The following is a 27,974-nucleotide window of genomic DNA, read 5'->3' as shown; positions in this document are numbered from 1 at the left end:
TTTTTGGTAAGGCAATTGGCCTACTTTTTGCAAGGCTATTGGCTTATTTTTCGGAAAATAGTTACGCCTAGCAGAAATTGCTCTTTTCCCAAGCCTATTGTCTTACATTTTAACATGATTTCTGCTATAAGAAAAGAGCCCTTTTGGCAAGGCAATTGGCCTACTTTTTGCAAGGCTATTGGCTTATTTTTCGGAAAATAGTTACGCCTAGTAGAAATTGCTTTTTTTTCCAAGCCTATTGGCTTATTTTTTAACATGATTTCAGCGATGAGAAGAGGGACCTTTTGATCAGGCAATTGGCCTACTTTTTGCATGGCTATTGCCTTACTTTTTGGAAAATAATTACCCCTAGTAGAAATTGCTTTTTTCCAAGCCTATTGGCTTATTTTTTAATGTAATTTCAGCAATGAAAAGAGGGACCTTTTGGTAAAGCAATTAGCTTACTTTTGATTAGGCAATTGGCCTACTTTTTGTGAGGCTATAAACTTTTTTTTTCGAAAAATAATTACGCCTAGTAGAGATTTCTCTTTTTCCAAGCCTATTGGCTTACTTTTTAACATGATTTCAGCAATGAGAAGAGGACTCTTTTGATCACGCAATTGGCCTACTTTTTGCAAGGCTATTGGCTTACTTTTTGGAAAATAATTACGCCTAGTAGAAATTGCTCCTTTTCCAAGCCTATTGGCTTATTTTTTAACATGATTTCTGCTATAAGAAAAGAGCTCTTTTGGTAAGGCAATTGGCCTTCTTTTTGCAAGGCTATTGGCTTACTTTTTGTTAAATAGTTGCGCTTAGTAGAAATTGCTCTTTTCCCAAGACTATTGGCATACTTTTTAACATGATTTCTGCTATAAGAAAAGAGCTTTTTGGTAAGGCAATTGCCCTCCTTTTTGCAAGGCTATTGGCTTATTTTTCGGAAAATAGTTACGCCTATTAGAAATTGCTTTTTTCCCAAGCCTATTGGCTTACTTTTTAACATGATTTCTGCTATAAGAAAAGAGCCCTTTTTGCAAGGCTATTGGCTTACTTTTTGGGAAATAATTACGCCTAGTAGAAATTGCTCTTTTCCAAGCCTATTGGCTTACTTTTTAACGTGATTTCAGCAATGAGAAGAGGGCTCTTTTGATCACGCAGTTGGTCTACTTTTTGCAAGGCTATTGGCTTATTTCTCGGAAAATAATTACGCCTAGTAGAAATTGCTTTTTTCCAAGCCTATTGGCTTATTTTTTAACGTAATTTCAGCAATGAAAAGAGGGACCTTTTGGTAAAGCAATTAGCTTACTTTTGATTAGGCAATTGGCCTACTTTTTGTGAGGCTATAAACTTTTTTTTTCGAAAAATAATTACGCCTAGTAGAGATTTCTCTTTTTCCAAGCCTATTGGCTTACTTTTTAACATGATTTCAGCAATGAGAAGAGGACTCTTTTGATCACGCAATTGGCCTACTTTTTGCAAGGCTATTGGCTTACTTTTTGGAAAATAATTACGCCTAGTAGAAATTGCTCCTTTTCCAAGCCTATTGGCTTATTTTTTAACATGATTTCTGCTATAAGAAAAGAGCTCTTTTGGTAAGGCAATTGGCCTTCTTTTTGCAAGGCTATTGGCTTACTTTTTGTTAAATAGTTGCGCTTAGTAGAAATTGCTCTTTTCCCAAGACTATTGGCATACTTTTTAACATGATTTCTGCTATAAGAAAAGAGCTTTTTGGTAAGGCAATTGCCCTCCTTTTTGCAAGGCTATTGGCTTATTTTTCGGAAAATAGTTACGCCTATTAGAAATTGCTTTTTTCCCAAGCCTATTGGCTTACTTTTTAGCATTATTTCAGCAATGAGAAGAGGACTTTTTTGATCACGCAATTAGCCTACTTTTTGCAAGGCTATTGGCTTACTTTTTGTTAAATAATTACGCCTAGTAGAAATTGCTCTTTTTCCAAGCCTATTGGCTTATTTTTTAACATGATTTCTGCTATAAGAAAAGCGCTCGTTTGGTAAGGCAATTGGCCTACTTTTTGCAAGGCTATTGGCTTACTTTTTGGAAAATTATTACCCCTAGTAGAAATTGCTTTTTTTCCAAGCCTATTAGCTTCTTTTTTAACATGATTTCAGCAATGAGAAGAGGACTCTTTTGATCACGCAATTGGCCTACTTTTTGCAAGGCTATTGGCTTACTTTTTGGAAAATAATTACGCCTAGTAGAAATTGCTCTTTTTCCAAGCCTATTGGCTTATTTTTTAACATGATTTCTGCTATAAGAAAAGAGCTCTTTTGGTAAGGCAATTGGCCTTCTTTTTGCAAGGCTATTGGCTTACTTTTTGTTAAATAGTTGCGCTTAGTAGAAATTGCTCTTTTCCCAAGACTATTGGCATACTTTTTAACATGATTTCTGCTATAAGAAAAGAGCTTTTTGGTAAGGCAATTGCCCTCCTTTTTGCAAGGCTATTGGCTTATTTTTCGGAAAATAGTTACGCCTATTAGAAATTGCTTTTTTCCCAAGCCTATTGGCTTACTTTTTAGCATTATTTCAGCAATGAGAAGAGGACTTTTTTGATCACGCAATCGGCCTACTTTTTGCAAGGCTATTGGCTTACTTTTTGGAAAATAATTACGCCTAGTAGAAATTGCTCTTTTTCCAAGCCTATTGGCTTATTTTTTAACATGATTTCTGCTATAAGAAAAGAGCTCTTTTGGTAAGGCAATTGGCCTACTTTTTGCAAGGCTATTGGCTTACATTTTGTTAAATAGTTACGCCTAGTAGAAATTGCTCTTTTCCCAAGCCTATTGGCATACTTTTTAACATGATTTCTGCTATAAGAAAAGAGCTTTTTGGTAAGACAATTGCCCTACTTTTTGCAAGGCTATTGGCTTATTTTTCGGAAAATAGTTACGCCTGTTAGAAATTGCTCTTTTTCCAATCCTATTGGCTTATTTTTCAATGTGATTTCAGCAATGAGAAGAGGGCTCTTTTTGCAAGGCAATTGACCCCTTTTTGGAAGGCTAGTGGCTTTTTTTGGAAAGTAATGAAGCCTAGTAGAAATTATTCTTTTCGCGAGCCTATTGGCTTACTTACGACCTACATTCAAGTAACGTCTGAAAGTTAACCGATGTCGAGTTGATTTTCTTTTTGCTATTGAAACAATAAGGACAACAAGTAACCCGTAGGAATGACGGAGGTTAAATTAACTAAGTCGAACAAAAGAGGCTCCAACACGGCTTAGAACAAGAAGACAACGAGAGGAAAGTGAGTCTACTGGAAAAGTTTATCGTTTTTATACTACTTTTTAAAAATAATTGCGGTTATATGTATAATCACTTAAGCATTCTAAGGCAACTTTCACGGGCTGGATAAACGAAGGCAATTCTAAAAGAACGGCACTACTAACACCGCATCACAGCATTCAGGACAAGGATATATCAAAAAGTGATCAGAATACACAGTTAAGCATAGCCTCTGTACCAAAGAGACTAAGGAGTCAGATGCAACAGCAAAGGGAGGAAACGAACAGATGGATAGAAGATTGAGGGGAACCGTCTCCTCTCCTCTCCTATCTTCTCCTTTTCTCCGCTTTTCTCTGCGGCTCTCTTCTGTTCGATTAGACTCCTTAGAAGTCCTAGATACCAAGGGTAAGTTAAGCATTGACCAGCAAAACCATTTTAAAATGTCTGCACGATATAATCAATAGTGGAAGATTGACGTGGGGTTTTTTTAGGATCGTGGGGATAACGGGTTGTGGCAGTTAATGTGGGCTATGTTGAATGCCAAAGTTCTGGCACGGAAACCCAGGGTCACTGTCTAAGCAACGGGTCGATCAATACAAATAATTAACAATGTACAACACTACATCATTTTGATATGACAAATATAACCAGCACCTGGTGTAAGTAAACAAGCAACGCATTAAAACACAATTTGGATCTAAATATTACATCACTACAAATAGCCCTGTATCTACATACTAAAATACAACCACCATTAGATTACTTTTTCACCGAAAATGTATGCTTGGGAGTTCAGGGTCTGGTATTTGGTTGATGACTTAGCATGACTAGTAAGTTTGTGGATAGCAGCATTGAAGTGGATGGCAGCTTACTGTGGATAACATGGATTTTGGTAATACTAATATTTGCGAAAACAAATTCAGTAAAATGGGCAGGATGTGATAAAATCCACTAAACACAGGTTTACAACATTCACTAAAAGTTATGTCATCGTTCAGCCAACGGTAACAAATCAAACTACAAGGCCTCGTAAAGGTCTGTTACAAAAACTTTTTGTTGACGGGTAACAAGAGTATGAGAGGCTTTGGGTTTTAGAACCGAGATTTCAAAAATCCAGTAACATCAAGAATCCCTGAACAAATTCAAAAAATCAAACTGCTGATTAAACAGAGTGTGGCGGTCAGGATTGATCACTTGCTTTATCAGTCAAGTCTAAAAATTCAGCGATGATAGGATCAACGACATTATCGGTCGAGTTTAGAGCTAATTCGATCAAATTAACCATACTCTGGCAATAATACGTTTTAATGCGTCTTACCACTACACTAATATGAAAGATAAAAATGACTGAAAACGATTAAAAAACTAAAGATGCAAGGGCTTGAAAATGATAGTGAAAGGTAGACTGTAAAGTAGATATTTGGATCAAAATCCAGCATTTTTTACGTCGACCACTGTGAGCGAATAATATAAATATAAGCAACATTAAGGCGGAGATAACGATTTCAATCATGACGTCACATCGTTACATTTAGAAATGATATTGCACTCATGTCAGGCAGGAAATGGGTTCTTAAGGGTACAAGAGACTCCGCTATTTTCTCTTTTATTTGGCATTTTTCTCGTTTATTAATCTAAGCTAGAATACTGGCTTGAGGATAGTTTCCAATTACAAGACTAGCTATGTGTGAATTACTTTTCCTGAACCTAAGCTAATCAGGCAACTAACAAAATATCATTTACAAACAAAGGTTGCTGTAGTTCAATTAGGAACGCTTTAAACTTTCTCTCCAGCTTTCGCAAAATGGGCAGTATTTCACTGTCACCGTGAGACATGAGGAATAAACATCACAAATGCGTACCATAAAAATTGATTGCTGATCTAGTTAGAGTAGCTGGTAGATAGATGCATCAAGGGAAACAGCAATACATCAAGAAGTACTTCTTGCCCAACACAATCCCCAGTAGTATGGTGGTCATATTTTCGTGAAAAAACAGTCTCTGAACTCCATATTTTGTGATAAAAAAGATATGATACGAAGTTTGCCTTGAGACTGGAGGGCCCAGCACTTGTGGTTATAGCCCAGCACTTGTGGGTAAGCCCAGCACTAGTGGGTAAGCCCAGCACTAGTGGGTAAGCCCAGTACTAGTGGGTAAGCCCAGCACTAGTGGGTATATTTATACAACATGAAAACATATACAAAGTGCGTTTCCGTCAACGGTTTTCGACAGCATTCAAATAGCATTCAACGGTAACAGCATATGAAAATATTTCTATGATAATTGTAATAAATCTTTGGAAAACCATACGGTATATGTAACAGAGCATTATTAGTGAACTTCTATTCAAGTAACTGTACGATTCCACATGATTGGCAAAATACTAAAACGTTCTACCTCCAAATCTAAAACATATCAATGAGTTCTAAAGAGCAGTTCCCCCACACCTTCATAAAAGGATAACAACAACAAAATTTGTCATAAAATTAGCTGTTCTAAAGATTTCAATTAATGACCTCACAAATCCTTTGCACAACCAGCCGTTTCACTGTCCTTTCTCGACATTTTCTGATCTTAGATGCTTCTGTGCATCAACATTTACTGGAGTCTTGGAATCCTCTCCGTGCTTAGTCGACCCCGAGGCACTGGCAACTACAGTAGCTTCCTTTTTCACTGAAACTTCCGATTTCATTGGTTCTAAAGAGCCCTTTCCATGTTCCGGAGATTTAACTCGGTCCGACTTTTTACCATGATGCACTCCATGGTCAAAGTGCTTGTGAGATCCGTCTGACTTAGAAACATGCGAATGTTTACCGGACTCTGATGGCTTTCCAGAACTCTTAAATCCCTTAGCATCTGATGCCCTTGGCGCGGTTGATGTTTTTCCACCTTCAGGCATTTTTTTATGATGGTCCTTGCTTCCGGTTTTTCTGGCTGGTTCAACTTTCTTAATGTCTTTGGAATCTTTTTTGAGTCCATCTTCACTTTTTTCTGCTCTCTTATCATTATCCTTAACAACTTCCTTGCCGGACCTTTTGTTCCCAGAAGAGGCTGCCAAGCTTTGCCCTTGGTCTCCATCTTTCTGTTTGCGTTTCTCGGCTCCGAGGCGCTGCGCCTGTAAAAACATTTCCGGTGAAACTTGAATATTTTGCAAATTGTCGGGCTTAAAATGTATCAAGAAACCAAATCTAAGGGGTACTTAAGCAGAATGCCCCTAATACAAATATTTATATGTTTATATAATGAAAATCCACATTTTCTATCAAAATATCTAAATTCATAATTCAGCTCGATGACAGCTAGCTCTTGGAGAAAGAGAGAGCTTATATCTGTGAGTTTTTGCCATTCATTTCCAGGCAAAATAGTAAATTCCATTCATATGCATAGTTTTCAAGTTTATAATTCAAGAAACTATTGACCTGCCTTCAAACAACAAAGAAAAGGCAGTCATGCTAACTCTTCTCTCGGATGTCTACCCATCTCAACTCCATAGGCAACACCAGCAGTTTCAAATATAAACATTTTCCAAGGAAAATGATGGTTAAAATAGGCATACCTCAAGTCTAAAGTCGTCAATTGACTTGAATTTGCTGATCAACTTCTTGAGCTCATCATTAATTTCAAATTTCGCTTTCCCCTATAAAAATAATATAATAATTAAACCACGTTTGAAATGTGTACGTGCAATAAATGCAATCTAAACGGATCAAAGACTTTCTAGGCAAAAGAATTAAGCAGCTGTGGCTTAAAAGTAATGCAAAGATGAAGAACTGACAATACATCATATCGTGTTACACTAAGAAACTGCAGCAAAGACACAACGTACCTTGTAGTATTTCAAGAAAGCCCAAAACTTTTCCAAACCGTAGAGGTCACCTAGGAAATGCAGTGTAGAAAAGTAAATTTGGAAACTTCTTAGAAGCTTTTGAGAGAATTTTCGAATCCATTTTCGTTCTTAAGCGTGCATCAAAATTTTACACCATCAAATATATAGGTACTGTGACATGATATCGTCCCAGAGGATGCTTGCTCAAAAAATCTGATATATGCTCAGTGTTCAGAAATCTGTGGAGTAACTTAATCGTCGTGCTGGATTATCGCATGATTGAGGATAGCTGGGCTAAGTAATGGGTTATTTCAAATGGTTTAGATTTGTGCAATCACAAATGATTTAGCTGTGATTTGTTTCCTTATTTTAAAACGAGCGCTTTTGCCTTAAGGGCCTAATTACAATGAAATACAACTGAGCAAGGATTTAAGCAGCCCGTGTCTCTTATCTGGCCTTGGTTACATCATATTTTGCCAGCCTCGCTATGTCACTCACTATCGCTTGCATCACTTGTTCATCACTTGCTAATGCAACTCGGTTGCTTGTGCGATGAAACGTCTTCCTATAAGCTACAGGTATGGCTATAAATTATCACAGTGACCCAAACAGACTGCACTTACCATATGTTTTTCTGTTTTTTACATGTTTTTTATATAAAAAAAATAAAGCAAAGCAGGTAAGTGAAATGTTACTATGATGCATTTTATCTGCAAACTTTCTCACCATTGTGGTAATCTCGCAAAGTTTCTTCTTGGAAATCTTTAAAGAGCTCTTGCTTAAACTTCTTTTCAAGCCCGTAACTGTAAAATCTGAAGAGACATTCCAGACCATACCTGTGGAAAATTTGCACAAATCAATACACTGTGCCAAGTTAAAAAATCTTTAGTCCAAATGGTTAATTAAAACTGTTAATTAACGAATAACAGGCACATATGACTAACAAGGCATGCAGTCATTTAAAGCGGGTATGACTATATTAAGTTTCTAAAATTGTTATCCTTGGACTGATTCATTTTTTTAATCAATTCATGCAACTAATTCCTAAAATAACACTGTTTGCTAGCTTTGCAAGCCAGAGCTTTTGAACCCGGTTGCTTTTTTTTACAAAAATCAGCAAAAAAGAACAGCATTGACAATCGAACATTTTTAATTCAACCAACTTCTCTTCCCTAATGGGTCGCAAACATTTTTACACCAAGAGCGCTCGGAATAACAGAGCTTACCTATATCCAGCTGATGCATCTTCAACGGCTAGATTTTTGAATTCTTGGTACATTTTTCTGCAATAAAAAGGCATCTAGCTTAGCCATTGTTTAGCTTATTTATTGGGTAATAAAACTGCATTGATTGTACCTAGTTTTCTTTGATTTGTTAAATGCATGTTAAACGGGTGTCACAGTCAACAAGCAAAGGACCAAAACACGTCAATCGCCGTGCTAGTAGCTGGGCAGAGAAAAGTAACATTTACAGAACAGATCAACCCAAACCAACTGAAACAATTAAATAGAAATTAGCATTTGGATACATCATATGTGTAATAAAATGAAACAGCAATAAATTAAAAGCTAGAATGATAAAAATAGCTTTGGTGGTGTTAACACTTTATACTGGAGAGCTACTCATTGACTAACGTATGTATAAAGATATCTTACAGGCTGCAGGTTGATTAGCTTTGTAGAAAAAGAAATGGCCGAAACATACAAACATCTGGAGAAAAATGCACTACAAACAAATCTGCAGGGTGCGATATGAAACAGAGAGCTGAAACAGATATGAAATACAAGACACTGAGTAGGCCAAGATGGTTATTATGAGAATTATAAAAATTATTATGAAAATGAACAAATCTTACCTATTAAAATGTGATCTTAAAAAGAAAGACCAAAACCTAAATAATGTATTCATCTCTTGTGATTGACCAATACCCAGTTTACTTCGGTCTGCCAAAGAAATAAAATTTATTAATTTAACACAAATGCATAAAGCGTGAAAATTGCAAAAGCAGCCATTTGAATATTAATTTTCATATAAATATAGAGCAAATTTAAGATCAAAAGAAAAAAACACTATATTCTTTCAATTTTAGATCTTTATCTTAAAGGCACGTCTTTATCCATTTATATGAAAAAAGTCACTTCGATGAGTAAGGAGTACCTTTCGTTCGCTTTTCATACGTCAGATGTCTGTCTAACCTTCTAGTAACACTCAATAATTGAAAATACAATGAAAAGACTTCAAATAACTTTAACTTAAGAGTCGAGCAAACAGCACGAAAATAGGTAAGGCTAGATTATACCAATACCATTTGAAGTTTGCGTATAGCAAAAACAATTGCAAATACGTGTTTTTTGGCTTACAAAGTTTGCTAGCAGTTGTTAAGTGAATAGTCGTTGGAAATTGCAACAAGCCTTTAACGGAGGAAAAGGAATGACTCAACTTGTCTGAGGCACGGCTGTAGACTCAAGTGAGGTGGGAAAATCCGATTGAAACTGAAAATCAGTCCGAATTAATGAAAGGCATGGCATGGCTTAACGTGATTCAACGTACAAACTTTTCATTCAACAAAATCAATCACCTTTTGTACATTTGTGATGATATTTGGAATAAACTTGTTGAACAAAGCCATTATCTTTTAAGAGCATGTGAGATGGATGCTGGAAGTTAGGAATGGAGTCTGCGCCAAAACTGCTTCCGTAGCTACTGCTATGGCTGCCAGGGGAGACGGTATGGTCCAGCTCGTGAGGCTGGGGCCCATGGCGGTGGCCGTGGCTGAAACAGTCAATCATAATTAATCAATCAATCAATCAATCAATCAATCAATCAATCAATCAATCAATCAATCAATAATGAAACAGACAACAATAAAATAACAAAAGAAGCCATTTATAAGCAATCAGTGATGAAACAGTCAATAATCAATCAATTAATTACGATCATTGATGAAATAGTTAAACATAAGCAACCAATGAAAATAAGTCAATCATTACAAATCATTAACGAAAGAAGACAACTATAAGAAATCAATAAAAAACAGTCAAAACAACCAACTATTAATAAAGGTATCCAACAGTAACGAAACCATTAATCAAAACAGATAATTAAATATATAAATAGAACGAAAAAAGCTGATCAATAAGGAAAGCAGCTAATCATAAGCGGCCATTAATCAAACCATCAAAAACAATGAATCAATGAATCAAAGCAGCGAAGCAATGAATCAAAACCAACCAATAACGCGTAATAAAGAGCTATCGATCATATCCAAGCAATGATGAAATATGTACAGTTTTTTTTCAGATTACCATATTCAACCTGGCAGATATGCGCCGATTATAGAAAAGGAAACTCATTTGAAGATTCTAGGAGATAGGGGCAGAAACCTAAAACGATAGCGAGGTGATTTTAATAAAAATTGACTTGGTACATACGACAAGATATTTGGAATGTACAAACATAAATATATTTATATATATATATCTAGAAACCTTTTGGCATTTTCAGCTGCAGTTCCAAAAACCCAACCGACGTGATGTTCGACAGGTGGATTGGCGCCGTACTTCGTTTTGTGATACCTTGGTGGCTGGAAACAAAAAGCAAAGGATTGTTAGACTAAAATCCACGACCTAGCAAGGGAAAATACCGATACAGATGGAATAAACGTCTGAAAATTAAATTCTTGTAAGAAAGATAAAACACGAGGAAAACGCAACATTAAAACAGTAAACGTAAATATTGAATGGTCTCAGAAATGAGTTCTCAATTGCCAGTTATTCCATTGCCAATAAAAGTTACATACCTTATCGCTTAGATTCTCCTTTGAAATGGCAGGATAAAATCTAGCAGTTTCGTGTCGCTTCCCATGTAGGTTTCTCTTCGGTCGCTTGTCAGCGTGCTTCTCCATATGAGATGGTATATTGGTAGGCAAAGAGTGAGCCATTGTTTTTGTTGGCAAAGTGTTTGCTCTAGGCCTAAACTCGGGTGCATTTAGGTTAAAAGGTGATGTTGACAAGATATTCGGTGTGATTTCTGGCATTGCAGATGATTTGCTCGTGTCAGGAACCGCGATAGATGGAGTGAAAGTAACCGACCTTGTGCGATGGACCTGAGGTTCTTCTCCTCTTTGCTTCAGAAAGTCCCTTTCGCTAACCACGTCTACTGTTTTCCACGAGGAAGACAATTCCAACTAGTGAAGTAAACAATCGAAAATTTCAAACTTTCAGCGAAAAAAATAAGAAATACTGTGTTGTCAGAAAATAGGAATTATCCAAAGCAATGACCAATTTTCTATCACAGGAATTTTGGACACAAAAAACATCTTGTACATGTGTAGTAGATATTTCTGAAAAAAATATCTGGGGCTTGTTTAAATCCCCGAAACGTTTTTGGAACGTAGCTTTCAGGTCCAATACTTGATGAGCCTCTGATTACAAAGTAAACAAGCATTAATTTCGGTTTAATAAATAGCACTGTATGTTAATAATAGACTTTTTATTGAATTTATAAACATAGAATCCTAATAAAATAAATAAAACGCTGTTGGTAAACAAATAGCGTCCATAGAATCCAATCTAATCTGAACTAGTACAAAGGCGTTTTTACACTTGCTTCTAGATTTCGCTTATTGTCAAGGGATTTATCGAACTTATTTTAAATTCGAAGAAGCTTTTTAATAATGCTTTTTTAATTGGAGGAAGCACACAAAGATTAATAAAGCACCTTTTTATGAAGATAGCTATCGTCGTCTTCGTCAATGAAATCTTGCTCGTAATAATAAAGTCCATCGTTTATAACTTGTGCTAGCTCAGCAGTCATTTTGGCTCGACTCATGTGATTTCCAGTTCTGTCGTGTTTCTTCGGGGGTGGTGGTGTCTGTGTGACAATCATCAATTTGCTGATTTCAAAATCGTCCATTTCATCCTCCGAATCCTCAGACCTTAAAAAATATATATATTTAAAATACAGTACGTTTAAACAATCGATCAAGAGCAAAAAAGATCGTATCACGTTTGTTTTTTTTCAAATTGTTATTAATTTTATTTTGCAGCTCAGTTTTCAAGCTTGAGGGACATATTTGGCTAAAGGACCAGGCATTAGACAGGCCATGCCAACATTTCAGCTAGGTGAATCAGACAGCTAGGTGACTACCTGACTCAGACATGGTAAACTTTGGCTAAATTATGTTTCGTCTAATTGCCAGCAATGAAGGTCCAATAGAACCGAGAAAAAATACATGAAAGACAAAAATGAATTACCAGTCGTAGGAACTAGACACAGTTCTTTTCCTCTCGTTTACATGAAGTTCTTCATCAAATTTGAAGTCTAGCTCTTCCCGGGAGTCCGTAAATATATCCATTTGTTGCTTCTGATAAAGAAATCGATAAATAAAACCCCTAATTCTTGATCCTTTAAAACGCCATCATTAACGAATTCTGCATAAAGGTATAAGGGTTTTGAAGATATAAGAGCAGGCAGTAGCTCTTGAAAATGAAAACAGAAAGAAGCGCAGACGATCAAAAAGAGTACCAGAAAAGACTCAATTTTAACTATATTTTAGAAGCTGATCAAGCCTTCTGATAGCTACGACTATTGACAACTGTGGCTACGTTTCAGAGCACCGGCACTGACTGCTTTCCACTGCTTATACGATGCTGAATTCTGAAAGCTCGGGATACCAACACATTTTAGCAAAAACACCATAAAGATTATCTCAATTTTCATATATCTTATTGGCCTATTTCATATTATATGTTGCACCACTCTGAGTAAGCAGACACCAAGTCAGGTCATCAATTATCTTAGAGTCTTACGCTATGATAAATAATCGAAATCCACAAATCCACTACACACCTTTTCATCGCGCTTGAGAGAGTTCGATCTACTTCTTCGCTTCACCTCTTTCCATTCGTAATCTTCCAAGAGCATTTTTTTCGGGCTTTCCGAAAGTTTCTCTTTTAATGAATAAATAAAAAGAAGTGTTATGCAGGAAAATGCAAGAGAACATCATTAAAGAAAATTTAGCAGATTTCCCACTTTCCAATATAGATGGTTTGCCAAGTGTCCAAACACAGTGTTTAACATCAAGAAAAAACATATCATAGCTTGTATTGACAGGTCAATAGAAAAACGCTATAAAGTGCTTTGACTTAACAAAGGGGTACCACTGCTGCTGGAAATTCTACAAATATCTATTCCTTGATACATGTTTACACACTATTTCATACTTTGGATCTGATCTGAAGCTCATTTAATTACAGTTTATAGCGAGGATCAAATATCGAATTAAATTCGAGTAGAACTTAAAAATACCCCCAAAAGGTATTTTACAAGGAAATTTCAAGCATACCTCCAGATGGTTGCTCTTCCATATCAGCACTTGACATTTTAATGTCTGATGTATGAGAAACCTTTGCTTCCTCCGATAATGCATGAGATTCAACCTGGGAACTCAACAGACTTGTACCAGTTGGAGATCCCACCGATTCACCATGAGCCTGGCTTGCTTTAGCTGGCCAGTGATGCTCTCCATTCGGAATGAATTCTTCACCTAATGGAGATTGGGAAATGTTAACAGTAAACGTAGCTTAGACAATATCACAAAAGATTACTTGAAATCGTGGTGAATGAAATGAACTTTCACAAAGGACTTTTAACAATCTTAGGTATTAGGGAGGGCCGGTCTGTAATGGCTTTAAGCAGAAACGAGACCATTTTACCACAGGTCTTAATATTTCAACGAAAACACAATCCACTCCCAGGCATTAACAATCTTAAACAGGGAAGTTGTGAAAGATTAACATTTTAGCGGAGCAGAAAGAGGGTGAGCAAAAAAGGATAAGGAAAAAAGGGTAAGTAAAAAGGGCATTGTAGGCCTAATTGCAAATGGTAGTAAAAATATAAGGACTTAATTGCATATGGTAGTAAAAATATGCAGAAAAGTCAATGAAGTAGGCCAGGTTCAGATTCCAATTGAGTTTTATTCATAGAAAAATAGAATACACATTAGGACGCAAGCTGCTTAATTTGATATATATATATACTGTATATATATTAATCAAAATTGCAGAATCTTAGCGACAAGGAGTGCACAAAAATCGATAAACTAAACCAGCTATAAATTCTTAATACTTTTTAATGACGTCACAATGATGAAGCCATTTAATCTAAGCCATTTTAAGCCTTTTTAATCGAATTTGGGATTTTCTTTTACTCCATCATTCTCGCCACAAGCCCTCCACGTGCCCTTCATAATTTATTCCCGACAAGGCGGAAAATTTTCGAGGCCTAGTGTGATTATTCACGCTCATTGTTATGCAACGAAAGTGATAACTAACAAGACAATGGTCACAACAGCTGCAAAATTCACAAATCTACTCAAACAACTTGAATCTGCACTTACTGTCAACTGCCTGCAAAAGAGCCAACTTGTAGGCTTTACTCTCACCTAAAGGGAAAGCAAAGTTTTTTAAGTTGGCTTAAAATTATTTTGAGTTTAAAGTTTCTGATTTGACCAAAATTAGAATTTCTAATGATCAATATATCATTAAAGGTTTATGTATAATTTATGTATATCTTCAGCTTTCAATCTAACTCTAAGCCCGTTACGTATACTAAGCAGTTGCAGATCGGTCAAATTTGGTTAACCCAGAGTGGGACAAAATGTGTAGTAACAAAAATTGGACATTTGCAAAATCATTGGACAAGCTAGATTGTCTTTTCATTTAAGATCTTTGGTTTTCAATTAGGTGAGGGGTTACCAAATCAGTAAGGAAACAATCAAACAAGCCATTCAGCCCCCCCCCCCCCATGTGTTGCTTTCAATGCACATCTGCATATAAATATCCATTTACCTTTGGAAATTACCTCACGTTTATACGAGCGTCAGAAAAAAGCACGTTAGTTTGCTATGTTGCCTTTTTTAAAATTCAGGATAATTTTACATTTTTGAGATAATGATTGATCGACACCATGTCCAAGTTTCTTTCTCTTTCTTGAATTCGAATCTTTCCAGAGTTTTTGTACCTGATTGTATATGTTTTTGGTTTCTTCTGGGAGAGCCAAAATAATTCCCGGGACCAAATGGTCCTGTGGTCCAATACTTTTTCCACCCCTGCTAAATCCATAATAAAACTCATTCAATTTTTCCTCTGGTTATTGAGCAGGTGAAATAGTATAAAGTCAAAGCAAGTACACGAGAACGTTTAACTAGGGCAAAGAAAGTAGCTGATGCATTTGAAATCAGAAAGCAAATTTGGTAGCCTCGTATTGCTTATAGAATATCTTTGTGAAAATGTGAAAGAGGGCAAACAGATTACACTAAGGCTCACCAGCAGCATTTTTTCTAATGACAATAGGCCATTGTGATGGGTTCTCCTTAGGCCTCACTCGGGCTCCATCTGACTCAACAACATCACTGCTTTTCACAGACTACGAGAGAATAATCACACAATGCTAACAAGAACACAGTTTAATTGTTTAAAGTTAAGTGCTCTAACTATATTTTTGTATATAACTTATGAGCCTGTAAATAGCTAGTCTGGATGGCTGCCAATTCAATAACTGTCATCAAGACCTTGTCTGTTTAAAACTACACAATCAAAATCATTAAAAGGCATGTCCTCCATTGTTCTTATATCTCTTTTCATGGCCATGATATTCATGCATCGCTGGTTTAATGCACAAACAACCAATCAGAATAAATAACCACCATATTGTACTCTCCCTGAGCGAGTTGCTGTGAATTTTGTTTTGGTGTAAAACGTCAAAGTCAGTTTCCATATTGTAAAGGTTAGACATTTTCTTGTCATGTTTACCCACAATAACTAACTTCGGAGGCTTAAAAGGCAGTCAAAGAGGGGGCAGAATGCCTTTGACTAGATCGTTTTTGTGAATCACGGGTAAGGGCCTACAAAAAGGATTGTTACCTCTAGGATAGTGCTTAGATCTTGTGTTAATTGTTGTATTCTTCGGAAGCTGGCAACCATTGCCAATGGTATCCATCCGTTTTCATCCATCTAGACAAGAAAAAGAGAAATGTTTAATAACTACGGGTACAAAAGCTCACATGGTATCGAGGGCCCGGACAAAAGCAAAGGTAAGCCAAAACGAGGCCATACAATCAAAATTTCAGGAAAAATTTCTTGGAACTTCAGTGAGTTCCAAAAAACTATATATCCAGGTTGATAGCTTTTTCTTTACGCTTAATCTTCGGCTTTTACATTTTCCCACATATATTCCTTCATTCTTACGCATCTATATGTTTAAAGGTCAATCGCTAATGAACGTAGTAGAAAAAATAAATGCAAATCTTAACAGGCGTACGAACAGCAGAAGGATACGCAAACTGACCATAATTTTGCAAGAGGTGTCAATGTTAGCACCACACATGTTTTATGTAAACACATCCTGCTTAAAGTTGTCCCCTTTACGGGTGTACTATGAATAGCACAAAGACGTGAATGGATTGGAAATGAAATGTTTTTTCTTGAGGTTTTCACCAATTAATATAAATCATGTTAAAATATTTGCTAATATACGTATTTGTGGTTGCAAGAGACGTAAAATGATGTCTTATCAAAACTCTGTGACTTTGGCAGGTGTTACTACATGCTCCTCAAAAACTATCAAAGATTCCACGTGGACCTTTGTTTTCTGAGACTTGTTTATATTTCATGTTATTACAACTGTTAATTAACAGGTATTTGTAAACAAAGAGTGAATAAGTATCTGAATGACACTTCAAAGGTTTGAAGACTCAAAGTTTAATCTTGTAACAAATGGTATAAAAGAATTCAAAGACAAGCAGAAAGTGATAATCATCTAAACGAGGAAGCCTCAGCGACAAAGCGGAAGTACTTGCATTTCTAACATTATCACCAATAAATATCTGTCATAACATATGATCACGTGCTATTCATCAAAATCTAGATCAAAGAAATGATAAATAGCAGCAGCAAGGATTCAAAGATTTACAGGGCTTGAGGCTGCTGACAAAAAAACAACTTCGAATCTCGGAATCTCTAGAAAATTATCAGGATATTGTGATAGAGTATGATACTTCTGAAGATTTAATGAGATGTAGTCAATATTCTGTTTCCTACTTTTATTCAATGTTATTACACTCTAGTATTACTATAGACAGCAGTTCACAAGCTTTATCGTCTTCTGTAGAAAGCAGTCCACAAGCATTTTCATAATAAGACTTAATTCTAGCGTTTTTCATTGACAGCAAACGGCCTAATAAATCAAGATTTGGGCTCCTTGTAGAAATTTTGAAATTAACTACCAAAGCAAATGACAACCTGAAGCGTAAAAACAAATAGCTGGAACATTAGCTGTTCCTGTTGTGTTATAAAGATTGCCATGTTTCGTCGTTTGTTGCTATGGTGATGTGAAAAATTGTGCATATAATTGAAACAATTGTGCAAGCGACATGTTTTGGAAAGGACTACCTGCAGGCAAGACTTTGCTGTCAGTTTACAGTATGGAAAGTGATATTGCGGTATTTGGAAGACTACAGAAATCAGTTTGCTTTTCCATCCACAGTTAGGAAACTTTAAACATTCCTTCCATCCAGAACATATTACATATACTTCTATATATAATACATTGTATATTTTGGTTGTTTGACTTGATTTCCAAAATTTATAGGGTAATATGACTTAAAATGCAACATTTAATTATGAACTTAATAACATAAAAATTCAAACCTGCTGTCGCAAATAGAAATCACCAATGAGGTTTTCATCTGAGAAGTAATACTCTCTATAATTAAAAACACAATGAATTAAAGATCACTTGTGTGGCAGTTTACTATCTTACTTAAACAAGCAAAAAGAAGCAAGATTTGCACAACAAGAAGTATGATACATTTAAATAAAACAAAGTATGTCAATTTGATGAAAGATTTATAAAAATGATCTATACATGCTTTTAATCATAACTGATATTAAACTTACATTTGCTTTTTTATCATTTCTTTCAAGATCTCATCCTCAGAGCTGCCAGCAGGTGGTGGTGGTTGCTGCATTCCAACTGCATTTTCATAATAATACTGAGCAACATAAGGTTGGGGTATAAAAAGTCCATCAACATAGGTTGCCATGGGAATACCACCATATCCACCTCCATAGTCATAACCGCCTGAAATACGAGAAACAGCAAAATATCATCAAGAGACCTTTCACCTTTAAAGAACTGCAACAAACTCACTACTTTTTATGCCTTACTTCAAATCATGAAAGAAGTAGAATTTTTTTCAAAAAAAGACATCACTGATTCGACACTGATTTTATGTGAAAAATTATTGTGGCACAATCCACAAAGCAATGAAAGGACAATAAAATAGCCCATGAATGCGAAAAAAACTTGAACATTTTTTTCTACAGCATAATTTAGGCTCTCTTTCTGAAAACTAGCAAAAAATTTCTTCAAGCCAAGAAACCTATACGTTTTCAAGCTTAAAGCAGTTCAAATCACAAGCTTTTAGTACTACTTTAATAATATTGATTTCTTAAGTAATATCCCTAATTGACTAAGAATAGAATAATTGACACATCCCTAATAAATTAAAAATAAAATAATTGAAAATTGTTAAAGACTAGACCATGCTAATAACAAAACAAAACAACTGATGCCTACAGCTTTCATTTTCATCAAAAAAACTGTATATGATGGAGTAACATCAATGTACAAAAGTTGGTCATCGGCAGGAAGAAGGAGCCTGCTAACTAAAAAATAATGACAATGATGATGATGATGCTTTGACAGTACCTCTTCCACGTCCTCGTCCTCTCCCTCGACCTCTAGCTCTTCCTCTTCCTCTATATGGTCCAGCATTGTTGAACGACCTAAAGTCTCTGCCACGACCCTGGCTTCTATCTTCGGGTGATCTATCACCTCTTGGACTAAGACTTGACCCAGAGTTAGAGTATGTTGGAGGATCAATACTCAATGGTACCCATTTCTGTTTCAATCCTTAAAAGGCAGATAAGAAATACATTGCACCTTACTCTTTCGCTGTATACACAGCTGTTCTAGAAATTGACTTCCATCTTCAAAATAAAGAAGTATTCTTAAATTTTAGATCTTGAGAATCTGATAAACATCTAAATCTGAAAACTTCTAAGGTCACAGATAACTTCATAATTAATTTTTTTATTTCTAGGGAATCTAAATGAACAACTGAAATAACCTTTACTTAAACTAATTAGAATCTGACTGTTATAACTGTAGAACAATCCTTTGGAATCTAAGAGTTGGACATTGAATGATACAACAGTCAATTGGTATTTCATTCACAAGAAAAAAATGTTTTAATTATGTTCAAACTTACAGATACAAGTAAAACTGCCTAGTGATGGGTGCACTACCAGTATCACATTGAAAAATCAAATCTATTCAATCATAACTGCTTGCTTTTAACTTAATTCATCAAAAGTAAATTTAATTAAAAGTGAAAGATTTAACAAAATCAGTTAATGTTACCTTTTCGCTTTGGGGTTCCTTTTGGAGAAGTTATTTGCTCTGGAGGTTGAACTTCTTCTGGTCTGTTTTCTTTTTTGCTGCTTCCATTTCCATTCCCTGCCTTGGGAGCTATTGGGACTTTGTCAACTGCCTTTTTTAATAACACAAAAAAGATATTTTAGACAGATGAAATTTGCACATTACTGGCGCTTAAAGAGCAAAAGAATAGAACAATTCATTAGATTTTCAAATAATTATGTCAAAAATGTAGGAACAAAAACTGACATTTTTATAAAGACTTTTCTAATAGCAAATCTAAATAATAATTATATGACTTCAACCTACTGCACCACTATGGAGCACCAAGAGACTGCCAAAAATAAGTTGAATGCCATTGAAAGTTACAAGTTACATGCAAATGATTAGTTTGTATGGTGTGGTACTGCTGGTCAAATAAAAGTTTTTGGAAGATGAAAATTCCTTCACCTTGAAGACACACAAGATGCAAACGTTTTTTTTCTTGTGTAACAAGTTCCCAGAAAGAAATTATTTTATGCAGCCATGCAGCCCAGGACCATGTAAAGCCTTAGAAAATAATTCAGGCCAATCACTTTGACATAATAAAACTATTACCATGGACATTATGGAATAAAGATGCTTAGGCCTAGAAAACAGCAAAATGATATGGCTTACAAAATTGTCAGCTATATTGTGCTTTCTGAAGTTCAACCAGACTTGAACTATGTTGAACTACATTACACCTGTCAATCAAGGTTGTGACTACTGAAGGTGCACTTGTCAGGAAACACATTGCAATGTATCCTTTTGAAAAATTCATACTATGTCAAATTGAGACCAAAATTTGAAACATCAAAAACCAGGGACAAATTTTGGAGACTGTCTTTTAACTGAAACACATTTCTTATTTTGTATGCGTGTTGAAGAAATGTTCTAAGTGTACTTTTGATATTGGGGTACTCCAGATGGCAGAAAATTTGAAATTCTTTACAGAGTTTCTTCTATATGCACTAGATTGACAATGCTTAAAACTAAAAATCACACTGACAACTCCCTTGGTCCATAAATTTAGCAGTTATCTGTGCAAGAGTATCTCAACTCTAAGGATAGCTTTGATAGCTCAACAATGAAACAGTTCAAACTGCCTAAATAGATCATCTCAGAGTTTGCTACGCTTTTTTTGGAATTATATTGTTTGGCAGCTACTTCAAACAATTCAGGTGGTGTAAACAAGGAAATTTTCATGGCTGATAAAAGCTGTTTTTCCATTGTTTTGGTTGGAAAACCTTTTTCACATTTAGTGAAGAATACTTTTAGAATGAAAATCTGAATTTCCTCGATTATTAGTGATGGACCTTGTTTTGCCACACTCAAGTCATGGCTCTCTGAATTAGGAAATGGTCTATCACACTTTCAACAATCTTACTACAAAGAGACAAGACGGGACAAAGATCGTCTTTGCATAAATTTTATCAACAAATTCTGAAAGGCATGTACAAACAATGACAGACACTATTAAAAGAATAATGCATTGATTTGGTAAGGCCCACTATCTCCTAAACAGAGACAATAATTATTGCTGAACATCTAACAGAACCTTGATCAATCAAGGCCATCTCACTGTTTTTCAGGAATTTAAATTTTTCATGAAAGAATAGAGCATTTCTGTAAACATTAGATTTATTTTCATTCAGACAAATAGTGAGAGAGGGAAACTAAAAATTCCACATATTTTTATATGCAACAAATTTATCAGCAACTGTACTAAAGTTTGCAAGATCTCTAGGCAACTTTAGGAGATGTATTATCCGATTCAAGCAAGTTTTTCTGGTCTGCCATTAAAGGAAATCTCTCTTTTACAAAAATGTAAACCATCCTTAAATGCTCAAAGTCAGTTTGACCATCCAAACGTTTTTCCAAAGGTCACCCAAAGTCTGGACTTTATGGACATGGAACAAGTGGAGGCCATTGACACATAGTTTAATCATAATTGAAATGTCTTTGAAATGCTTACCAAAATATCAATTATAAGTTTCTTATTGTTATGATGAATGAAAATGATTTTATATAGAATTTGACAAGTTACATTTGTAAAAATTCTAAGGGATGTGAATTATATTTGTAAATAGTGATTTTTTCACTAATATGTGTTTAACAACAAGATATAACCAGGACCTGAAGTTGACCTTACAAGCATGCTGTTTTTACAAAAACAAAAAAATTCAGTTACAGGTAATGCTAAGCTTAAAATTTGTCAGAACTAGCTTTCATTTATTAGTGCTTTTGGGATCAAATCCTTGAAAAGGAAAATTACACTTTTACCATTACACAGTATTCAGTCAAATGGCTTGTTCCTTATGTACTTTTGGAGAAATATTTATACTTTTATACCCTCCTCTTTCTATAACTTTTATCCACTAACAACATCATTGGTCTTCACACAGAGAGAACAGGGATAAATGTTCATGGATACGCTGAAGCTAGGTTCATATGAATTTGAGGTACCATTTTTCAAATACATTCATCCAACTTTAGCCATAAAATATACTACTATATACACTCTTTTCCCTTTGTAAGTCACTGCAGCACCTCTGCACATTATTGACACAAATGCTCATTTGATTTCATTCTTTAAATTATGGTATGGGGTTACATAAAGTTTTTCAACCGATCGGCAGAAAACAAAAATTCCTCAATTTTCAACGCAGAGAATCCAAACTGGGGTAGAACTTTTTCATTTTCTTGCAGATTTATTTTTCACAGACATTTGGAGCAATACTGAGCTGACTTTCAAGCCTAGTTAAGACTTTCTAGAATATTGAGCTGTTGCGCCAGGGAATGTGTCAGGAAGTAATTTAATAGTTTGAATGAACTTAGATACTAAACAATAATTGAAACCTGAAGGAAACATCATAAACTTTAGAACATAGATATCTTGAAATTATGAAGCCAAGACTGCACAGTGGAACTTGTAATTTGTGAACCATCTTATTCTACACACTAAAGTTTATTCTACAGTTGGTACAACAGTCACACAATAAACTCATAACGCATGTAACTGTCCAGAAGTTGTGCTACAATCCACTTATAGCAAGCATTGGTAAATGAAAAGGCTGGAGAAAACAATGTTACAGGCATACAATAGAATAACCTTGCTGAGTGCTACTGATAGCATAAAGTAAATCACATGTGATGGCATGTGTTGAGACTCCTTTCTGAGTTATTCATGTGACAATAACCACAGGAGGTGCACTTGACTCCCATTTACTCTTAAGCCCAGTTCATAGTTGATGCATTACATCAAAACTTTTACCCGTACGCCTTATTTCTCTGCGGGAGGCGCCAGCTTGTCTGGTGTCGGCTTGCCAAAGAGCTAGCATACGCTAAATTTCGCCCCATATCAGAGGCATAGGTCTTGCATACAGAAGTTTATTCTGTTTTCCGCAAACCCGTATGCCTTGAACTTATCGAGTTGAGAAATCTTCAACTTTTTTTGCCTTCCGTACGGAAAATTTCTTAGCAATGGCCGATTTTGAAGGAAAACTTTGTGAAGAGATACACAAATACACCCATATGTATGATTCCTTGCTAGAGAACTGTCGGTCTGGAACCCAGGGTAAGAAATCGGGACAAATATTAAATTATTGGATAGGAGCGAGAAAAATGGCTATTTTTACCGGAATCATTGACATCAAACGCAAATCGTTGACAATAACGGCACAATTCCTGCAAACGGTTCGTAAAGTATTTGTAGGTAGAATATACCAGCATGTTTGCTGTTCTTTTTATTTTTTCTCCGTACAAGTAGAAGGGCAAGAGGAACATTCCTTGACGGCATGTCTGGAAACTATGAACCGAAAAAGCTTATGGCGTATCGTTTCAAGCTTCCCGCATGGACATGCGGCAAACGTACGTGTTTACGCTTTTTGGAAATGCAAGATGAAAAGGCGTATGCTTCAAAGCTTACCCTTGTGCAGAATTTAGCGTAAGCTAATAAGTTCAGAACTATGAACCAGGCTTTAGGCTACAACCATACTACCACTTGGAATGCAAGTGGCTTCCTTAACTGAATTTTGTCAACAGAGGCATTGATCACACTTATCAATTTTTAACAAATTAGTTTTTGCTACAGCAAAATTTCAAGAACGCATGTCATAGCAGAAACATAGCATACTGAAGTACTTTTCGTCTTACACTCTTCAAGGTATAAATCAGTGATGGAAAACTGGGGGGTCATCCCTCCTTAATAATTTGGAAGACAATGGAATTTTGTTCTAAAACAATGGAAAATGTGACATCATTTTATCAAAACAATAGGCTTGCCCCCCCCCCTCAATATTTGACCAAGTGTCTGCTCCTGGTATAAATGTCCAATACTGACTGAAAGTAAGCTTGAATATTAAAGGCATTGAGTCATGGTAAATAGGCTTTCTCTATAGGGGGTCATTTGGTTTTGGCCTGATCGCTGCTGTTTCATGTGATATTGGCATCCGTTGTTGACAACTTGCTATTGATGGAAACTGTTATGTTAATCAGTACCAGGTGAGTTCATGTGACCAGTTCAAGGTCAACCAATAGCATCGCAGTCATGGAAATCATGACTCAGCAGATTTTGGCACTTAGGGTATACCCAGTCTATTTATCATGACTCAATGCCTTTAATATCTGGGTGTAGATTGAAAGTAACCTGAGAGGAATAAAGATGAGTGCTTAGTTGATTCTTTGTGCAAGGCTCATATGATTTTCATGCATATGCAGTAGAATAACGGTTTTATATGGTTTGTTTGAAGAGAGATTTGTTTTAGTTGTTTTTGTTGTGTTTCACTTGTTAAAATTTGTTTCTTGAAGAGTCCTAACATATAAAATGCACTTGTCTCCTAAATTCATGTAAAGATCCGTTTTTACAAATTTCCCACTCCCCTGTTTATTAAGACCAGCTGCTTATAATTTTTTTTTAAATTTCCCAACCCCCCAACTACTAAGAACCCCCTTGTATTAAGCGCCCGAGAGTAGCTGAAAGTCCATAATGAACTCTCTCCAAAACTCCTAATGAAAAGACAACCTTGCTGACCAGTAGATCTTGAAATTTTGTCATGTCATATTTTTGCACACTCTGGATTTGTGAGCAAATTTTGATCAATTGCTGAATCACATTTTATTTGGGCATTTTTGCTTTTTCAAATTCACTGTGACTGTTCTCTTTTGAGGACTGTTTTTGCCTGATACTTGTGGGAACAAGCTGTTTCATTTGATTGATTGATCATTTATTAATATATCCTACATACCGAGCCTCACATTGGCAGAAATCTAATTAACAAATAAATTGTTTGGCCCAATTGTGCCACACAAAATAACTTGTTGTTCCCATGGAAACAAAAGTCCACTGAAATGAATTATGCTGGAGAGCACACAAGTACTGGTTTTTGAGAGCTTATGCCTTATTGTACCATTAACTGATTGCATAATCAAATATTTAGTCAGTCTAAAATAAAGTAGGTTGTGAGAATTTCATAAAAATTTCAAAACAACAGACCTGATCAAATTTATGTGAACATAAATTGCCACAATCATTAGTGCAGTTACTATTTACTAGCTATCATATATTGCTTGTTGTCATATATTCAGATTTGTACATTCTTAGATGCATAAAACAGGATGGCTGTAATATTTTTTCAAGTCCATAGTTAATGCAATTATCAGCTTATGAAGATATACAAAAATTTAAATTTCAAGAATTGAAATTTTCTTGATTTTACATTATCATAATGGATCTAAAAATAAAAACACTTTAATAGCTTTTATCACAATAATATCCCTCTTGATATGGAATTAAATAACATCTGTCTATTGTTAGACCATGCACACAAAGTAACCTGACAGTGAGTAATAACTAGAAACTGATTTACACAGACCAACTGTATTACCTTCCTACTGTTTTGGTTTTGGTAACAACTAGAAAGCCTTCAACACAACAATTTTAAAAGGCAAAATACGAAAGAGTTGAGAGCACACAGCATATAATTTGGTTTAAGAAGAAATTCAAGTTTTGTATGATACCTGTGGAGGTCTGTTGCTGGATGCTTCTCCCAGACTTGGCCAGTTAGATATGTCTGCAAGCTCTGAGACCTAACGAAAAAGAATGTCAAGTAAAATCTCGAAAAACATATGCAAAAGCAAATATATGGTCTATAGCACATGGTCGAACTACTGGAAATGTAAACAAGGAATGCCACCCGAAGTTCATTGAAAGTGTTTTGCGAGCACATAATAAATGTCTTCAAACTGTGATTCTGCCTTCAAAACTTCACAACATAAATTTAATGGTACAATACAATAGATAATATGATGCAACATTTAAGCTTTGTAAGTTTCATATATTTGATATACGACGGTCTAGTTGTGAGAGACACCATTATAGACCTGCAGGTAACTCAATTCAATTTACATCTGATAGGCCATAATCGCCCGATTGAAATCAATACTCGGACATTTCATAATGATGACAGAAAAATTACTCTATTTAACAGATGGCATAGAGAAAAATTGCTAGAACTTATATGAAACCCCATAGGTACCTTTCCATGGCCTTTGATCGTTTCTTGAATTTCAGGTCCGTCGGTTTTCGGTTGAGCATCAGACTGATTCTCTTCTGAAAAATAAGAGCGGCTGTCAATCTCATGAGTTTCATAACAAAGAATAGGAAATACAGTAGAGAGAAAATCAAAGATTTTCCTGGTATTTGGGTTCTTTATTGTAAAAAAACACATAAGAGTTTTGAACGATACCTTGGCCTAGCTGAGATTTCATTTTTCCCCATGGATTCTTGCCAGTGGCCGGTGCACGCGCAGACTCGGGGCTTTTCTTCCCGTCCTTGCCCTGATCCATCTTCTCGTCATCGGCTTCGGGAGATGATGGTAGTTCGTCATTTTTTGAAGTCAAATCTCCATCTTCTAACGGCTTCGCCTCTGTCAGAGGAGCAACTTCCACACTACTCATGATCAAATATTACCACCTTGCTCTCCTTCGAAATGAGGGAACGGCCTACTTCTATTAGAATTAACACCCAGAATATTGTATACTCAAAACAAATAACAAGAATGAAAATATAAATCAATGCTTGATCTAACAAGCGAGTAAAACCAGTGAAATCTATTTATGTATCCATTATTTCAGTTGGTAAATTGCACTTTGTAGCACATAATTTCCGAGGTTTTCGACGCCATGTGACTGCAATGGCAATACCTTGTCAAGCTCATTATGCATGCGCGCTGGGCGAACGTGGACAAGAGGTCTGGATCTATTCAGCTGTGCAATGAACCAATCAGCTACCTGCGAATGTACACTAACACATCACAACACAAGATGGATACCATAAGGGTGAAATGGTTGTGAAGCAAAGTAATCCAACTCTTTTGTAAACTAAACATTTGCTTTGCATTAGTTCAGTATTGAAAATATCCAGCCACTATGGTCTATATATTAATCATTAAAAGAGTAAATTAATCGAAAATTAAAAAATTGTAATTATATATCAATTTTATTTGGTATGGTTTCGCCGCTAACGGCGGTCATGGGTAATGTCGGACACATTCAATTATTTTACCAATCTGTCAATACCACTATTTCTTTTCGATATCTATACCATATCTATAACGAAATTTTCTGATGAATTTATTTTTACATTACATTTACATAGTTTGTTGTTGTTTTTAAATCAACGGTAATCACTCAATGTGATTAATTAATATGGGGCATCCATGGGTAATGGTGGGCAGTCAGATTAAACACAACACAGTTTTGGCGATCTAAATGAAAATACGAAATAAGGCCAGGGGGTCAGGGATAAGGCAAGAGTTTACTTCTGAGGTGGAAAATGGTAATACTTTCCCGAGAAATGTCTTTATTAGTTGAAAACATGTATAATCAAAGGTTTGACAATAATTAGCTCTGATAAAAAAACCGGGATTCTATCCGATCTCGTATTATCAATTGTGATCTTGCACAGAACAATATTAAACTGGAAAACTGTTATCTCTTGCCGGGAATAGGGCTAATTTATTCCATCAGTATGGGTTTTATCAAAATTTTCTGGCCACGCCATTTTTCAGGGAATCATCCCATTAGCTGTCCGGCATTGCCCATGCGCACGTGCAATCTACTTGGTCCAGAAATGCTGGGGAATCTCAATATCGTGCCATGCGATGAGGATACCCTTGTTATCCAATCAAAATATATTTATCAATCGTGCAATCAATCATAGCATGAGGTCAAATAAAAAACATTGAGCATTCCCTGATCATTGAAGAGAGCGACCTTTCGATTTCGAAGTGTAGAAAATCGAGGAAATTTAGGGCCACTCACTTCACCGACATGCATCCAAAACACATTTATTCATTAGCGCATACAGCAAAGGGGGTTCAAAAAGGGGGAAAAGTAAACATAAAAGGTAC

At 35.7% G+C, this 27,974-nt stretch overlaps 1 protein-coding gene across 1 annotated transcript; it reads right to left on the bottom strand.

Moving 5' to 3' along the window:
• Nucleotides 1-3,244: 3,244 nt before the first annotated feature.
• On the bottom strand, nucleotides 3,245-26,792 carry LOC135686605 (la-related protein 1). The gene is made up of 23 exons (XM_065202875.2): nucleotides 26,310-26,792; nucleotides 26,100-26,173; nucleotides 25,582-25,650; nucleotides 19,528-19,657; nucleotides 18,814-19,017; nucleotides 18,000-18,183; nucleotides 17,751-17,805; nucleotides 15,966-16,055; nucleotides 15,369-15,468; nucleotides 14,441-14,485; nucleotides 13,388-13,588; nucleotides 12,892-12,992; nucleotides 12,297-12,406; nucleotides 11,761-11,977; nucleotides 10,841-11,227; nucleotides 10,530-10,624; nucleotides 9,620-9,813; nucleotides 8,897-8,984; nucleotides 8,268-8,324; nucleotides 7,768-7,877; nucleotides 7,042-7,091; nucleotides 6,772-6,852; nucleotides 3,245-6,330 (listed from the first exon to the last, which is right to left on the bottom strand). The coding sequence occupies exons 1-23, from the start codon at nucleotides 26,518-26,520 to the stop codon at nucleotides 5,761-5,763; spliced, it is 3,423 nt and encodes a 1,140-aa protein (XP_065058947.2). The 5' UTR covers nucleotides 26,521-26,792; the 3' UTR covers nucleotides 3,245-5,760.
• Between the last annotated feature and the right edge of the window lie 1,182 nt (nucleotides 26,793-27,974).

The sequence above is a fragment of the Rhopilema esculentum genome, chromosome 6, assembly GCF_057945365.1.
Source record: "Rhopilema esculentum isolate cy_ngs chromosome 6, ASM5794536v1, whole genome shotgun sequence".
NCBI classification, from domain to species: Eukaryota; Metazoa; Cnidaria; class Scyphozoa; order Rhizostomeae; family Rhizostomatidae; genus Rhopilema; species Rhopilema esculentum.
The sequence above is the reverse complement of the archived record's forward strand: the minus strand, read 5'-3'. Positions and strand labels throughout refer to the sequence as shown.